An 18,335-nucleotide genomic window follows, 5' to 3' on the forward strand; every position below is an offset into this window, starting at 1 on the left:
GCATAAGACAGTTATGTACCGCTATCAGCATATGTTGAAGTAGATTCATCTCTTGTCGTCTGAGAGAATATGCGCCGTTAATGCAGCATCAGATGCCATTTATGTTTTCCGTGTTGGTAGTCAAACTTCAGAACTGACCTCTTAATAGGGGAAATGTAAACAACACTTTTGTGTTACTGTACTGAGGAATACACTAATGACACGCGTGTCTGAATGCAAAGCTGAAAAGGCAGAGGTGAACGAACAGTGCCGAACCAGTCTTGTCACATTTGAATTCTCTGCTGTAATGCGATCTCATGTCTAATACAGTGCAGTGATAATAATACGGAAAAACTGGTGACGTAAAAGTGTACTCTCCAGCCACAGCAGCCAATCCCCACTCCGAATCAATGCATATAGCTCTCTTTTAATGATGTTGTTTCAACTTTGCTTTTTAACCCATTAAGCCCTGAAGGCATTTTTAGAGTTGTTTCTTCTGAGTGACATACAAAAAAGTAGAGATATATCTTTAAAACTATAACAAGGAGAGTCAAAATGTATCGTTTGATAGAAATCATTTTAAATTTTTTGGGGGGAAAAATTCATTACATTTGGACATTCTTATGCTGAGAAACTGCTGTTAAAAAACTATATATATATATATATATATATATATATATATATTGGTAAAGTTACCCTACATGTGAGCATGTGTGCATCTGGATCAAATTTGGTGATGGCATAAAGTAATCAAAAGCATTTAGAACCAAGGTAGCCTTTTTTGTTTAGCCCTTGACACCCCCTAATGGCCATTTTTTAAATAGTTTCTCCATGAGGAATTATGATCATTTCTATAGGGTAAGCTCAGATAGAAGTGTCCATCTCTTAACTTAGCAGAGTCAGAAACAATCTTCATGAATTGTTTGTCCTCAAGGGACATTTCACATTTATCTCTATAGCTCTTTTCCACAAAGTCCTCATTGTATTGCTGCACTAGCAAATCCTCAATTTTAGCTATAGAAATTATGTTCACTTAAACGTGAGGCTTACCAAAACTATCAGGATAGGCTCCATAACATAACATACATTTACCACCCATCCGAGAAGAGTCTTCACTGCATAGGGCCAGTTACACCATACTTGGCTACACGTCATGTCATTTCACTAATGTCTTCAGCGGGGAGTGAAGCAACCTGCACGGAGTGGAAACTTAAGGGCATGAATGGCCCTAGAACATTTGGCCCTAGATACAAATATTAGAGGATATAGCGAGGATATGAGGATGCCTGGTGTATGGAGTGAAGATTGATGTGGAAAAAAAGGCATTTAAAGGGTCATGAAACCCTAAAACAATTTTTTTGAGATGTTAACAGATATGTACAGTTCATGTCAATGAAAATGACAATAACACTCATAATATTTATTATTAAAAGAAAAGTGGTTTTTATTTTCTCAGTTTTTCTGAGCTATTTCATTCTTCCGGTTTAAAAAGCAAAGTTGAAACGTCACAACAAGTGAGGTATATGCATTCATTCGGTATGGTGATTGGCTGCTGTGGCTGGAGAGTACATGTCTACATCATTAGTTTCTACATATTATTCATGAGAATAGGCTCATTTAATCCAATCACTGCGCTGTTTTACACATGAGATCGCATTACTGCAGAAAATTCAAATGTGACAAGACTGGTTCGGCACTGTTCGTTCACCTCTGCCGGTTCAGCTTTGCATTTGGACACGCAAAGTAAGTGTATGTTTCCTCAATACAGTAACACAAAAGTGGTGTTTGCATTAGAGGTCAGTTCAGGAGTTTGACTACCAACACATGGAAAATATGACTCTTAGAATATTTAATTTGTGTGCGCACGTGAGAGCGGCATATGCACAGAAAGTCTTGATGAGTTTAACAATACTGGCAATGCAGATCACAGTTCATATCTGGACCAGAGCAAGCGTGTTTCAAGTGACATATTTCACATACTCTCCTGCTCCAAACATGAACCAGCACTATGTATGTGCACATATTTCATCATGTCTTTAAATTAAATATATATGTGCAAATAACGACACTGATACAGCGGTACGTTTGATCATGAATGCGATGACAAGATGGATTATTCTGATATACAGAAGACAATAATGTAGACCAAAAATTCAAAGAATAATGGGCAAAAAAGTAGGGTTGCAGAGGGGCGGAAAATTTCCGGTAAATTTCCATGGGAACTTAATCTGGGGAATTTTGGATATATTACAAGTTGGAAACATAACAGGAATTAACGGAAATGTATGAGAATTTATGGGAATTAATTGGAAATTTGGGGAAATAAACTGTCTCATATACAAACATTTTGTTTTGTCATAAGCGGACATGTTAGTAATTGTTTTGTGTATATTGATAGATTTTCCAATTAATTACTTCTAATTTATTAAAAATGTAAAATGTATTTTTATAGCAGAAATTGTTGTGCATGTGTTATTTATTTCAGATTCACGTGATCCTTCAGAAATCATTCTAATGCTGATTCGATACTCAGTTATTATCAATGTTGAAAACATTGTGCTGCTTATTGTGCTTAATTTTTTGGAACCTGTGGTACTTTTTTTCAGGATTTACTGATGAATAAAAAGTTCAAATGAACATAATTTATTCAAAATCAATCAATATAATACTATCAAAAACAAGTCAAGTAAGTCAAGTCAAGTCACCTTTATTTATATAGTGCTTTTTACAATACAGATTGTATAAAAGCAACTTCACATTAATAACATGAAAATAATACAACAAAGTTTGTTTCTAGAAGAAAATTGCATCATCGTCCACCCTAAGTAAGGCAGATCAATAATATTGTTGAATATTAAATGTCCCCAAGCAAGCCAAAAGCCAAGGCAACAGTGGCAAGGAACCAAAACTCCATCAGGTGACAGAATGGAGAAAAAAACCTTGGGAGAACCCAGGCTCAGTCGGGGGGCCAGTTCTCCTCTGGCCAACGAGCGAACAGTGTATGATTATGATCCAGGCAGCATTACAGGTCAGAAGTCAGATTGGTTGTGTCGATGAGGCCTTCACAGGGCTGATGAGGCTGGCACTTCAGGGATGCATCATGGATGGGTCCAGGTGCAGGTCCACCATCTGATCTGGATATGGCCGGGATCCAGCTGACTTCAGTAAACAGGGAGAGACTGGTTGAGACTTCAGGACTACGTTGTCATCATGTCCAGGCACAGGTCCTTCATCGGATCTGGATACGGCCTGGATCCGGCGGACTGCGGTAAACCTCGGATAAACAGAGAGACTAATATTAGCGTAGACGCCATTCTTCTTATGATGTAACGAGAACATCAGGATTTATGGGGCGGCAGTGGCTCAGGGGTTCATGTAGATTGTCTACAAACCGGAAGGTTGGTGGTTCAATCCCCGGTTCCACCTGACCAAGTGTCGAGGTGTCCTTGAGCAAGACACCTAACCCCAGCTGCTCCCGACGAGCTGGATCGCCTTGCATGGCTGACACCGCCGTCGGTGTATGAATGAGTGAGTGAATGGGTGAATGTGAGGCAATATTGTAAAGCGCTTTGGTGGCCATTGGGTCTGTGAAAGCGCTATATAAATGCAGTCCATTTACCATTTACCATTATGGGAAGTGTTCCCGGTTCCGGCTGACCTAAACTATGCAGCCTAATATTGAATTATAGAAGTCAATAATGTGTTATGTGTATGCTAGGTCAAAGAGATGTGTTTTTAGTCTAGATTTGAACTGACAGAGTGTGTCTGCTTCCCGGACAATGTTAGGAAGACTGTTCTAAAGTTTTGGTGCTAAATAGGAAAAGGATCTACCGCCAGCAGTCGATTTTGATATTCTAGGTATTGTCAACTGGACGGAATTTTGAGATCGCAATAGACGTGAAGGACTATAATGCGTCAAGAGCTCGCTCAAGTACTGCAGAGCTAAACCATTTAGTGCTTTGTAAGTAATCAGCAATATTTTTAAATTTATATGATGTTTAATAGGGAGCCAATGCAGTGTTGACAGAACTGGGCTAATATGGTCATAGTTCCTGGTTCTGGTAAGAACTCGAGCTGCTGCATTTTGGACCAGCTGCAATTTGTTTATTAAGGGTGCAGGGCAACCACCCATAAAAGCATTACAATAATCTAGCCTTGAGGTCATGAACGCATGAACTAATTGTTCCGCATTCGTCAATGAGAGCATATGACGTGTTTTAGATGGAAAAATGCGGTTTTACAGATACTAGACACGTGACTTTCAAATGAAAGATTGGTATCAAAGAGCACACCCAGGTTCCTAACTGACGACGAAGACTTGACAGAGCAGCCATCAAGTGTTAGAAAGTATTCTAGGTTATTACGTTAGGACGTTTTTTGTCCAATAATTAGAATCTCTGTTTTTTCAGAATTAAGTAGTACATACATCCAGTTTTTTATATCACCTATGCATTCCGTTCGTTTTGTGAATTGGTAAGTTTCGTCAGGGCGTGAAGAAATATAGAGCTGAGTGTCATCAGCATAACAGTGAAAACTAACTAATTCTTGTCAATATTTAAAAAAAACAATATAAGTCATTACTATCACTTTTTATCACTAACACATCCTTGCTGAATAAAAGTATTAATTTCTTAAAAAAAACTAAAAAAACTATTGAATGATAGTGTAAATTGTTACAAAAGATTTTTTATTCTAAATAAATTCTGTTAATTATTAACTTTTTGTTCATCAAAGGGTAACACTTTAGTTTAGTGTCCAATTCTCACTATTAACTAGTTGGTTATTAGCATGTATATTACTAGGATATTAGCTGTTTATTAGTACTTAAAAAGCACATATTAATGCCTCATTCTGGATGACTATGTTCTACATCCCTTAATACTTCCCAATTCCTACCCAATACCTAAACTTAACAACTGCCTTACTAACTATTAATAAGCAGTAATTATGAGTTTACTGAGGCAAAAGTCATAGCTAATAGTTAATAAATAGTGAGAATTGGACCCTAATCTAAAGTGTGACCCATCAAAGAATCCTGAAAAAAGTATCACAGGTTAAAATATTAAGCAGCACAACTGTTTCCAACATTGATAATAAATCCACATATTAGAAGGATATCTGAAGGATCATGCGACACTGACGACTGTAGTAATGACTGATGAAAATTCAGTTTTGCATTACAGAAATAAATTATATTTTAAAGTATATTAAAATAGAAAACCAATATTTTAAATTGTAATATTTCACAATATTGCTGTTTTTGCATGAATGTGCATGTTATTCATGTTATGGAGGAATGCACAGTGCATGCAGGTAGTGTGGCCTCAATAGCATTACAGTAAGTAGTGTGCTGTGTGCATGGGATTGAAGAATGTGCAGGGTAGAACTATTCAACTGAAATTGCATTAAATCTGGTTGTTTTTACCAAGATTATGCTGCAAGATTTCTTGTCCACTACATTTAAGTTCCCTGTTATAGGCTAACCTGCAATTTAGCAAATTCCCAGTTTATTCAAATTAATTCCCATATATTCCCATGGAAAGTTTCCAGCCTTGAAAATTCCCAGAATTTTGCAACCCTACAAAAAAGTAAAAGTAACTTTATTCTTTATTCCCCTGTATTCCCCCCTTTATTTTTCTTTCTCGGCTTATATTTTAATATTCATTTGTCTGAATAATGAGTGTGTTGCAGGTCTTTTATTGGTAGTTTTCTCCCCTCTTCTCACCCTCTACACTCCCACTTTTCCACAGCTTTATTTATTTTTTTAGTCTTTTTCAAAGCTGAGGCGTGAATGACCAGGCTAAAACAGGAGGGTTTTATGACACTTTAAAGCAGTTTAGTCTGCAACATAACAAAATGTGAAAAAATAAATAAAGGGATATGAATATTTTTGCAAGGCACTGTAAATATGGTTATCATATTTTATTCAGAAAATGTAAAAGAATGACAAAATGGATGTTTGCCAGGTCACTTAAAGGAGCTGTATGTAAGAAATGTATTTTAATTAATCATAAAATGGCCCTGATATGTCACTAGACATTAAGAAATCATGTTCATTTCAAATACTTATATCACTGACAACAGTAGTCCGGCCAGGATATTGTCATTTAAAAGTGAAGTTGCAGCCCTCAACTGATGTTGATGTTGTCATGTTGTGTTTTGGCCTGATGCTCCACCCTCCACCTATCTACCAATCACGAAGTCAGTAGTGTTTCGGCATCCGGGTTGCCAGCTCTGCTCTAGTTACCACAGCTGCAGCTACAAACGTGTCGGATAAAAAATGCCAGCCTATCTGGCAACCTCGAGTCAGGGGGGAGGGGAAGGGGATACACTGCTCTACAGTCATTTGAAAGTGATTGCAGTACCAGTTTTGGCCACAATCTTACATACGGTTCCTTTAAACATAATGCCTTTGAGACAATCAATTTTAAAGGGATGTGAAACTGTGACAGGGAACAGTGAATTGGAACCAGAAGGCAGAAGTGGTGACTGTTGTATCACTTCCTAGATCAAGCAGCAAATAAGCAAATTTACAAAAAGACACAAAGACTCAGTCTCGCTCTTGAGTTGGAATATTTGAAATTCTCAGTAACATCTCTAAACAGGTGTATGTGGCAAAATGCTGTGCTGTGACATCTATGCAGGTTAGTCAAAACAGAACCCTATATATTCATAATGGAACATTTCTCTACTCTGCAGTATGTTTTTTTTATATATAATATGTGCTGACAAACTGACACAGTGTATTATAAACATGATAGATTCTATTATTTAAAGCTCCTGGTGTTATTATTACTATTATTATAGTTTTGTTTGTTTCTGTTTACAGTTGTAGCAAATTAGCTCTATGAAATACACTGAAAAAATTGATTCGTTGAATTTAATAAAAAAAATTATCGTAAGTGGTTGCACTCAATGCATTTGTTTAAATGTAGGTAAAATCAATTAAGTTGAACTTAATAAATTATTTAGTTACGTTAGTATAAAAAAAAATTGTAATTCCACCCCTATTTAATTGTTACTTCAATCAATTTTATTTAGTTTCACTAGTATAAAACATTTTATAATTCCACCCCTATTTAATTGTTACTTCTACTTAATTTATTTCTTATTTATTTTGAGTGTTCAAAATTATCCAGCTTAATCTACTAGTTAAACATATACAGCAGTATTTAATTGACAGTATGAGAGGTTGTTAAACGTCTTTCTAATACACACAGAAATGACTGTTTTAATCTTATCTTTAATAGCTGCCATAAAAAATAAATAAAATAGCGAACATGTCTAATTAACAGTCAGTTTCTTTGTGGGTACAACACCCTTTCTGTAGAAATGTTAAAACTCACATTGTAAAATTGGCCACATAAATATCCAGCAGATCAACATTGCCCTTATGTGGCAATGGGCTACAGAACATTTGTTTGTGACTCCTTAAAACAAGTGCTAAAACTCCATGTTAAAAACAGAAGTGCTGAGTTTCATAACATTGCATGTTCATATAAAAGAAAAATATATTAAAAAAAAGTGGAATTAGCCCACAATACATTTGTTTGTGAATCCCTAATACAACAGTGCTAAAATTGCATATAAAAGTGCTGACTTAACATTGCACATAAAAAAATAAAAAATTTGTAACAGGCAACAGTACTGTTACGAACTGCTCCGAGACACGAAGGTTGAGATCCAAATGCAGCTTTAATTAAGGGCGCTTTCACACTGGCAGTTTAGTGCGGACCGGGGCACGGTTCGCATGAAAAATCGCTAATGTGAACGCTGTCATCGGACCCGGGTGCGCACTAGAGTACCGAACCCGAGACTACCTGGAGGAGGTGGTCTGAGCTCGGTTGCTCCCGAACCGTGGCGCGGTTCGCGTTAATGTGCAAGCAACACGGACTCGGGTGCGCGCTTGTTCAGGAAGTATAGTATCCCGCGCATGCGTATCACTGTCGATATCATTGTTTCCTCACACACGACAACCATGAGTGGCAGGGGAACGTTGTGGGACACTGAAGAGGTGATGTCTCTCACTATGTTGTGCATAATAGCACCAAAAAACAGACAAATTACAGCTATGCTCAGTCGAGTTGTATTATCCATGCATTTTCCGTGTGCGTTTGCGATGACGTAAGATCACTGCAAACGCACCTGGGTTCGATACAACTAATTGAGTGTGAAACCAGACCAACGCTGCGGGGGGCGCCGGGAACGAGCGCACTCGGGTTCGGACCGCAGCAAACGAACCCAGTGGAAAAACGCCCTAAGGGGCAATCCAGACACATAATCCAATATACAGGCAATAGGTCAAAACACTAGTAGGCTGTACAAACAAACAAACAAACCAGGCAGGGGTCAGAGGCAAAAGAGTAATCCACGGAACAGGCAAAAAAAAAAAAAAAAAATCCAAAAACCAAGAGACATGAAACCAGGGAAAACGCTCGGAAATGCAGTGCAACAACATACAAAACTTTGCAGTGAGTGAATGAATGAACATGGTATAAATAGGCTGAGACTAACAGGGTAATGAGACACAGGTGAATGCAATCAGTGATGATCAGTCCGGGCAGTGAGTTATGGGAAATGTAGTTTGTGAGGGAGTGATAATAGTCTGGTGTGGAGTGCCCTCTGGTGGCTCTCAAGGGCACTCCAGCTGGTGACCGTTACAAGTACATTTGTTTGTGAATCATTAAAAAATGTATGCTAAAACTGCTTAAAAACAAAGTGTTTACATTTCATGCAACAAATTGCAATTTGAATGTTAGTTTCAATGGTAGTTTTTGAATGTTACTTTTGAACTATAAATATAGAGGTCTTGAAAGGAAATAAAAGTGCAAGATACAGGCCGTGACATCTGAACAAATTTCATGATAAGCCTGAACATCCATGCCTGCTGCAAAATTACAGCATTAAGTTGGTCGCACACAGGACGAGAAGCACAGCGCCGCGTCTAGGACAACTCGAGGTATCGCACTTTCTCAGTTTATGGCCAGCAATATTGTTATGTTTAAGGACATTATGGAATTAAGATAATGTCTGTAGTATGTTATGATTGTACTGGACAATTAAATACAATCGTTGCCAAGTCTGCTGTCTGAACACTTTACCTCAGAGCAATCGTTAAAGGGCCCCTATTATGGATTTTTGAAAATGACCTTTCATGTAGTGTGTAACATAGCTCTAAGTGAATGAAAACATCCTGCAAAGTTTTAAATCTGAAAGTGCACCGTATATAAAGTTATTGTCTTTCAAAAGTAAGAGTTGACTCTGAGTCACTGAAATGAATTGTTTTTCAAACGAGTCATAAGCCGTTTCGTTGTGATGTCAAGACGAAACATTAACATATTGCCTGTCCACTTATTGTGCGCGCAGACACCAGGGAAAACTTGAACCTGACAGCTGATTCCTGTGGATACTGGACAGCATTATGTCGAGAAGACGCTGTGCTGTACAATGTGACAGTAAAGCCTGTTTTTTTTCACTGCCCAAGGACGAGCATGTGAAGAATCAGTGGTTGAAATTCATCTTTACCACTATATCACAGCAGTATAATCCTAAACTTTTGCTGTGTTCCCTTTATTTTACTGACGACTGCTTCTCAAAATCTCAGAGTCCAATGAAGGATTCACAAACCGCTTGCTCTTGAAAGATTTTTATATTGTGTAGGTCTCCTGCTAACTGGCTAACTCACGTTATCACTATCTTACTGAAATACTTCTGCTAATCAGTTGTGGGCCACTATTACCTATAACTGTGTCTATTAATGCAGATTGTCTGTCGTTCTCACTACTTTGAGGAAATATTTGTTTTACCAACACGGTAGACCAATCACAACAGACTGAGCTGTCTGGCCAATCAGAGCAGAGTAGCTCACGGAAAGGCGGGAGAGATGATTGATTCATTTGACGAGTCGTTTGAGAATCATTGAAAATGTGATGATGTGCAAATGTATATTATGAGGAAATTAAACCGTTTTTTTTACCTTTGGCTCTGATGCATGTAAACATGTTGTAGGAGGCTCCACAACAACATTAGGAAACTTTAAAATAGCATAATAGGGGCCCTTTAACTGAATGAATTGAGAATATCACCTGAAAATCCGATAACATCAGCCATTTTCATTCAAGCAGCTGATTTCTGTAAATGCATGTAAAACGAAATGTATATTGCAGCACAGAATGAAGTCAGTATATACATTAACGACGATTTGAGACAAATAAATGTAAATGTAATATAAAACTATGTAAATGGCGCTCTGTGGCACGGCAGGATTTTGAACAAGGTCCTGAGCCGTTGCTGGGCACCGCCGGTGTGTGTACACTCAGAGAGAATAATGTGTTCGAATTTTAAAGACATGGCGCTGCGCTTCTCGTCCGGTGTGCGACCCCCTTTACATCGTTTTTCTGTCTTTCTGAAGAAATTCATAGTAGTATTTTAGTTCTTTTGGATATGCCAAATTAAGCACATAGGCTTGTGCAAAAGATTTGATCTCCTCAAGAATCATTACTCTGTCAACAACAACTCCAATATCGTCATAGTCTCCAAGAACTCCTCCTTCCTTTTTTGCCCATGGTGATGTTTGTCAGGTCAGTCAAGAAGTCATCTCTTTGACTGTCCTATATTTAAATAAAAAGAAACTGTTATTAGACATAATTTTTTTGACAAAATCATAACTGTTTGTCAAGTCTATACAATCAGCGGTATTTTTAAATTAACTTTTTACACAACAGACAACTGATGGACTCATACACACAAAAAAAATAAAAATAAAATAAATATATATATATATACACACACACACATATATATATATATATATATATATATATATATAATATTATTTTTTTCATTTAGCGCTGCACATCAGAAGCTACAGAATATACTTTTTCATGTTTCAGAGAAAACCAAATTACAATTTACCCTGATAACCCAAAATAAATTATACCCCAGCTCTTAATGCATCGTGTTGCCTTCTTGAGCATTGGTGAACATTTAAATCTTTGTAAGAGCTGTTTATGAGTATGTCAGTGTGAAATTATTGATTTCAGAATCAGACTCACTTTTCTGAAGAAACAGTGGGCAGTTTAACTGATAAGATATATAATGGTCGCAAAAAAATTTTTGAGATAAAAAATTATAGAGACTAAACATGCCACACATATGATTTTGGTTAACCATAGTATGCAACAAAGTCTGAAACATTAATCCAAAAGAGTTTAGAAGAGAAAATGAAGACATAGGCCAAACCACATAAAAGGAAAATCATGAGATGGGAAAATTAGATATTATGTTAATACATTTCTCACATGGATATATATAGAATATATAGGATTAAAAGGGTTTATTTCTCCTTCTCAGCAAGAATTAAGTGAGAGTCACAATTCCCTGCAAATTCCTTTTGGGGTCGTAAAATTCTGATCAATCTCAATGTGTCCTGTAAGAGGACACCGGGTTCTGCCAGTGTGTTAGCTTCATTTGGGATGTTAGTTTTTGGAGGAAGTTTCATAGACCTTTGTTGAGTGAGTGAGTTTGCTGGATTATTCATTAAATATAATGAATAATTTGTGTGTGTCTAATTGGTCCAGATGTTACACAGTACCTGTCAGTTGAACGAACATTAAATTTTTTAATAGTTTTTAAATCGACTCTTATGCTCACCAGGCTGCATTTATTTAACCAAAAATACAATAGAAAATAGTAATATTATAAATTACAATTTAAAATTATTTTCTATTTTAATACATAAAAACATGCAATTTATTCCTGTGATGACAAAGCTGAATTTTCAGCATCATTACACTAGTCTTCAGTGTCACATGATCTTTCTGTAATTGTTCTAATATGCTGATTTTGTGCTCAACAAACATGTTTTACTATTATCTATGATGAAAACAGTTTTTGCTGCTTAACACTTGTGGAAACAAATGATACCATTTGTGGTAAGATTTAAAAAGAGAGAGAGAGAGAGAGAGAGAGAGAGAGAGAGAGAGAGAGAGAGAAGTTAATACTTTTATTCATCAAGGATGCATTAAATTGATCAAAAGTGACAGTGAAGACATTTATAATGTTACAAAAGATTTCTATTTAATAAATGCTTTAATAATAATGTAATGATTTGGTTGTGGTGGTAAGACAGCATTCAGAATCAGAATCAGAATCAGAATCAGAAAGAGCTTTATTGCCAAGTGTGCTTGCACCCACAAGGAATTTTTCTTGGTACTGAAGCTTCCAGTGCACATATACAAATACAAATACAACAAGAAACATAGTAATACAAATTCTAAGAATAAAATATATAAAAAAATAAAATAAAATAAAATAGTATAAAAAGTAAAAAAAAGGGGTCACAGTTGGGTTTAGTCTGAATAAACATTTACAGATTATGAACATATTTACAGTATTTTGAGAAGTATGAATAATATAAATATAAATATCACCTGAGTTAGAGAATATTACACTAGACAGTGGGAGTCTCGTGCATGTTACAGATTATGAACATATTTACAGTATTTTGAGTAGCATGAATAATATAAATATAAATATCACCTGAGTTAAGAGAATATTGCACTAGACAGTGGGAGTATTGCACTTGCAGGCATATGCATTGGGGGGCATGTTAAGTGTTCAGAAGGGAAATGGCCTGTGGAAAGAAACTGTTCCTGTGCCTGGATGTTCTTGTGGCCAGTGATCTGTGTCGCCGTCCTGACGGTAACAGTTCAAACAGGGGGTGTCCAGGGTGAGTGGAGTCTGTGATGATTTTACCTGCTCTCTTCCTCACTCTGGAAGAGTACAGGTCCTGGAGGGTTGGCAGGGGGGCACCAATAATCCTCTCTGCTGTCCGGACTGTCCGTTGTAGTCTCCTGATGTCCGATTTGGTAGCTGAACCAAACCAGACAGTGATGGAAGTGCTTAAAACAGACTCAATGACGGCTGAGTAGAACTGGATCAGCAGCTCCTGTGGCAGATTGAACTTCTTCAGCTGGCGAAGGAAGTACAGTCTCTGCTGGGCCTTTTTCACAATGGAGTCAATGTGATTTGCCCACTTCAGGTCCTGAGAGATGGTAGAGCCCAGGAACCTGAATGACTCCACTGCTTCCACAGTGCTGTTCATGATGGTGAGAGGGGGGAGTGCTGGGGATTTTCTCCTGAAATCCACAATCATCTCCACTGTTTTGAGCGTGTTCAGCTCAAGGTTGTTATAGCTGCACCAGACAGCCAGCTGTTCAACCCCCAGTCTGTAAGCAGACTCGTCACCATTTTGGATGAGACCGATGACGGTGGTGTCGTCTGCAAATTTCAGGAGCTTGACAGAGGGGTCTTTAGAAGTGCAGTCATTAGTGTACAGGGAGAAGAGCAGTGGGGAGAGAACGCACCCTTGGGGGGCGCCAGTGCTGATGGTGAGGGTCCTGGATGTGAGCTTCCCCAGTCTCACTCGCTGCTGCCGGTCTGTCAGGAAGCTGGAGATCCACTGACAGATTGAGGATGGCATGGAGAGCTGAGTCAGTTTGGCTGTGAGAAGATCAGGGATGATGGTATTGAAGGCCGAACTGAAGTCCACAAATAAGATCCGTGCATAAGTCCCAGGTCTGTCAAGATGTTGCAGGATATAGTGCAGTCCCATGTTGACTGCATCATCCACAGACCTGTTTGCTCTGTAAGCAAACTGAAAGGGATCCAGAAGGGGTCCAGTGATGTCCTTCAGATAGGCCAACACCAGTCTTTCAAACGACTTCATGACCACAGACGTGAGAGCGACAGGTCTGTAGTCATTAAGTCCAGTGATTTTAGGTTTTTTGGGAACCGGAATGATAGTGGAGCGTTTGAAGCAGCAGGGAACTTCACACTGCTCCAATGATCTGTTGAAGATCTGCGTGAAGACTGGGGCCAGTTGGTCAGCGCAGGCTTTTAGACAAGCAGATGAGATGCCGTCTGGGCCTGAAGCTTTCCTAGTCTTCTGTTTTTTGAAGACTCGGCTCACGTCCTCCACACAGACCTTAAGCTCAGGTTGGATGGCAGAAGGGGGGAGGAGAGGGGTTGCAGGAGGTGATGGTGGATGTGTGAAGTGCACATCAGAGCGGGTGTGAGGTGTGAGTCTGGGCTTCTCAAACCTGCAATAGAATGCATTGAGAGTGTCAGCCAGTTGTTGATTCTCCACAGATCGGGGGGATGGTGATTTGTAGTTGGTGATGTTCCTCAGGCCTCTCCAGACTGATGCCGGGTCGTTGGCTGAAAACTGGTTTTTCAGCTTTTCAGAGTAGCTTCTTTTAGCAACTCTGATCTCTCTCTGATCTGATTCAGCAGAGAGAGAGAATCCAAACGCAGTTTATTAACAAATATAATCCAAGGTCATAGTCCATCCATACCAGGCAGAGGGTCAAGCACATGTAATCCAAAACAATCTCTGTTAATTTAATTTCCTATTATCACTGTAAAGCTGCTTTGGAACAATCTACATTGTTAAAAGCGCTATATAAATGAAGATGACTTGACTAATCAGTCCGAACACAAATACAATCCACTGAGGCAGCTGGGAACAAGAAATCCAAAACTCATGAAAATATAAAGAAACCAGGAACTGCTCAAAATGCTGACAGAGAGTGTGAACCCAACCAACCAACCAACCAACCAAACAAACAAACAAACAAACAAACAAACAAAGACTTCATACTGAATGAAGGCAAAACGCATTTAAATAGACAGGGTGATGATCAAATGAAACAAGACACAAGGCAAGGCAAGGCAAGGCAAGGCAGGTTCTGGGAAATGAAGTCCGGGAATAACAGAGTCTATGGAAGCAGTGAGGGACTAGGCTGCCATCAGTTGGTACATGATGGCACCTGCAGCTGACATGTAACAAATAAATGCAATAAATAAATGTAATAAATGCAAATTCATTGCTGTTCATTGAACTTTCTATTCATCAAAGAATCGTGAAAAAGTATCACCATTTCCACAAAAATGTTAAGCAGCACAGCTGTTTTCAACATTGTTAATAGTAATAATAAATGTTTCTTGAGCACAAAATCAGTTTATTAGAATGATTTCTGAAGGATCATGTGACACTGAAGACTGGAGTAATGATACTGAAAATTCAGCTTTGCCATCACAGGAATAAATTACATTTTAAAATATATTAAAATAGAAAACAGTTATTTTAATTTGTAATAATATTTGATTTAAATCTTGTGGAACCAGTTGAAATTGCTTGTGGTTTTTGTGTATCATATTTATTTGGGGAAATAAAACATGATAGCATGTACATCATTACACACTGCGTGCAGTTCACATATTTCTGCTCACACCATTATATACTTTTTTATACTTATAAAGTAAAAAATTCATACTTTTGAGGAAGAGCTCTTATATACGTATACACAGTACTTTGGCTCTCTATGATATTGGTGTACTAATTCTTATTCTCTGGAATACTTCATTTTGATTGTTTTGTACATTGTTTTGGACTATTTAAATAGCTGAAGCTTTAAGATTTTGGTAAATTCATTAGAGTAATAATAATCTATATAAAATCATAATAATATTAGGGATGCACTGAATGTTCGGCAACTGAAATGATGCGGCCGAAAAATAGGAAAATAAATTTGACAGAACAATGATGCTTTTGATGACACGTTCATATAGCAACCAGCGTAGAGTGAGAGCATGCTTTATAAATGCAGCTAACATGTCGGCAGTGTGGAATCATTTTAAAGTTTCTGAAAAAGAAAAGGAAAGTTCCTCCTCCCAGTCCCAGCACACCCATTCCATCTGTGGCTGAACCATTTCATTATCTCTGAGGCATCTTTGTTTTGAATGAACAACTGTCAAAAAAAAACCTGCAATATTTAAATATTTAACAAGTCAGGGCCTAAGTACTTGTCTGCTCCATGCACAGTCAGGCACAGACTGTTTAGCGCTGCATCTCATGTCACAGATGAGAAGAGGAACCAACTTTCATGTGAGAAAACAGAGAAGCAATGTTTCATAAAGAAGAACCTGCCACTTTTCCTGTCTAGGACGATTATTCATTTGCTGTGGGTTCATCCACTTTTTTGCACACTTTTCAATGCACTTTTTAATTCACTTTTTTGTTGTAGGCGTACAGAGTACGTTACATTCTTTCAGCAGTCAGTTATAGGCCTAATATTGGTTATTCAAGAAGGAGGCTCAAAAAGGATGGGCAAATAAAAAATATTTTTATTTGACTAATTTATTTATTTTAAGTTATATTGTGCTTTGGTATAATGTCTGCTGGAGTTTTAAATTAATATTTTAAAATTTTAAGTAGTTTTGTAATTGATTTTTTTCTTTGAAAGTGAAGTGAAAGTGAAGTGATGTGAAGGCCAAGTATGGCAACCCATACTCTGAATTTGTCCTCTGCCTTTAACCCATCCAAGTTAGTTCACACACATTAGGAGCAGTGAGTAGTGAACATACCGGAGCAGCAGAGAGGACAGCCATTCACTGCAGCACCCGGGGAGTGATTGGGGGTTAGGTGCCTTGCTCAAGGGCACCTCTGTTCGATTCTCAATACCTGCAGTCTCCGTTTGAACCAACCCTCAATCCTCACCAACCCTGGTGATTCTTCAAGCACAGTTTTTTGTTGTGTCGAGCCTTCTTAGTGTTTTAAAAATAGCGATTTTGATGCTATCATAGAAGTGCCCCATACACTCCCATTCAAAAGGCATTTTGACCTAAAACGAAAATACGGTCAATCTTAAAAGTGGCGTTTCCATTCTAATTATGCTTTTACACGAAAGTTTGACTCGGGTAGATTAACAAAAAGAGCCTATGTTCAATTTTGGCGAGAGTTACCCTTTAACTCCAACACCACAGTTCAACATACAGGACTCTATTGTAGCACACATTGCACTTTAATACAATAATTTATCTGCTATCACCAATCCCAATCCAATACACATCTATACTGCATTATGTGTACTTGTGTGTTTTTTTAAGTGTATTTTATGTATAATCTGTACTTTTCTTATATTTATTGTGTATATATTATGTATAATGTGTACTGTTATCTATAAAGTATGTCTAATTGTGCTCACGGAACCGGACACAAAAATCAAAAGAAGAGACCCAAGGTCTAGCTAGGACCAAGGAGCAGGACTGGAGCACACAACGTTTCAAGTGGTTTTTATTGGTGCAAAACACAGTCAATGGCAACGATCATGTACAGATTTTAAAGAATCAAAATTCAAGGCATAGGCCACTGGCCTAGGTTGGTGTAGTAACTATTGGTTTTGCACCAATAAAAATCACTTGAAACGTTGTAGTACATCAATTAACCAATCGTAAACAAGCACAGAGGTGTAGACCAAAAAGAAAGAAATTAATTAAAATATAATAATAATAATAATAATAAATAATAATAATAATAAAAAAATAAAATAATAATAATTGCATTTTAAATTAAAAAAAAAAAAAAAAAAAAATGTTTATACATATAGGGTGTATTCACACCTGCCTTGTTTGGTTCGATTAAATCGAACTCTAGTTCGTTTCCACCCTTGGTGCGGACCTTTTGGGCAGGTGTGAATACAGCAATCGAACTCGGGTGCGGACCAAACAATCGAACCGAGACCCAGCTGAAGAGGTGGTCTCGGTACGGTTCCAAACGAACTCTGGTACGGTTCGTTTACGATGTGAACATGAACCGACCCAATTGCAAGAAAGCACTGCTCCTTTACGTTCATTTAATTATTTGACTGCTCTTATGAGGATACTTAACACAACGGACATTTTGGCATAATGGTTTGTGTTATTGTTCGTTCAAGTGCGAAAGAGAATTCCATTCCGGCGCGCTGTCTGGCCACACGATACTGTTGCGCGTCTTTCTGCGCGTCGTGTGTGCATCATTGGAATGGAATGAATGAATGAATGAGTGTGTGCATCAGGACATTCACATACAGAGCGTTCTCTTTAGTCTAATCGCGCATAAATGCTTGACGGAACCCAGTGGTGTAGTCTAGTTTTTTGTAGTGAGTGTATTGAGTTTACTATGCAATTTCTTTGAGTTACACCGAACTTTTATTTTGGTGGGTTGTAGACATTTGAGTTTCTGTGTTTTAATAAATTATTATTATTATTATTATTATTATACCTACTTGAAGTATACTCTACTGTGCAAAGGTAATATATTTCTGTTATAATTTCAATATACTTTAATATGTATCTACATATGTAAAAATATTTCAATATCTTTTGGTTCATATTAATTGAACACACCTTTAGAAAGTATAATGCATTAAAACACATGACAAACAACCAATTCCAGATGTAACAAGGAATCTGCAAATATTATAGGCTAATTAATTTTAACTTTGGCTAAGTAAAGTTTTACCTAATTTTCCTTT

General features: G+C 37.6%; 1 protein-coding gene across 6 annotated transcripts in view; it reads left to right on the forward strand.

Moving 5' to 3' along the window:
• def8 (differentially expressed in FDCP 8 homolog) overlaps positions 1-18,335 on the forward strand; it is a 61,220-nt gene that overhangs the window by 9,737 nt on the left and 33,148 nt on the right. Inside the window, exon 1 of one of the 6 annotated variants that reach the window (XM_082183031.1) lies at positions 5,359-6,623. The exons of the other annotated variants lie outside the window; for them this stretch is intronic. Coding sequence (XP_082039157.1) covers positions 6,599-6,623 — 25 coding nt within the window. The 5' untranslated portion in view covers positions 5,359-6,598. Of the gene's footprint in view, positions 1-5,358; positions 6,624-18,335 lie in introns of those variants that run through there. 6 annotated transcript variants of the gene reach the window in all.

The sequence above is a fragment of the Leuciscus leuciscus genome (genome assembly GCF_965113295.1).
Source record: "Leuciscus leuciscus genome assembly, chromosome: 10".
NCBI classification, from domain to species: Eukaryota; Metazoa; Chordata; class Actinopteri; order Cypriniformes; family Leuciscidae; genus Leuciscus; species Leuciscus leuciscus.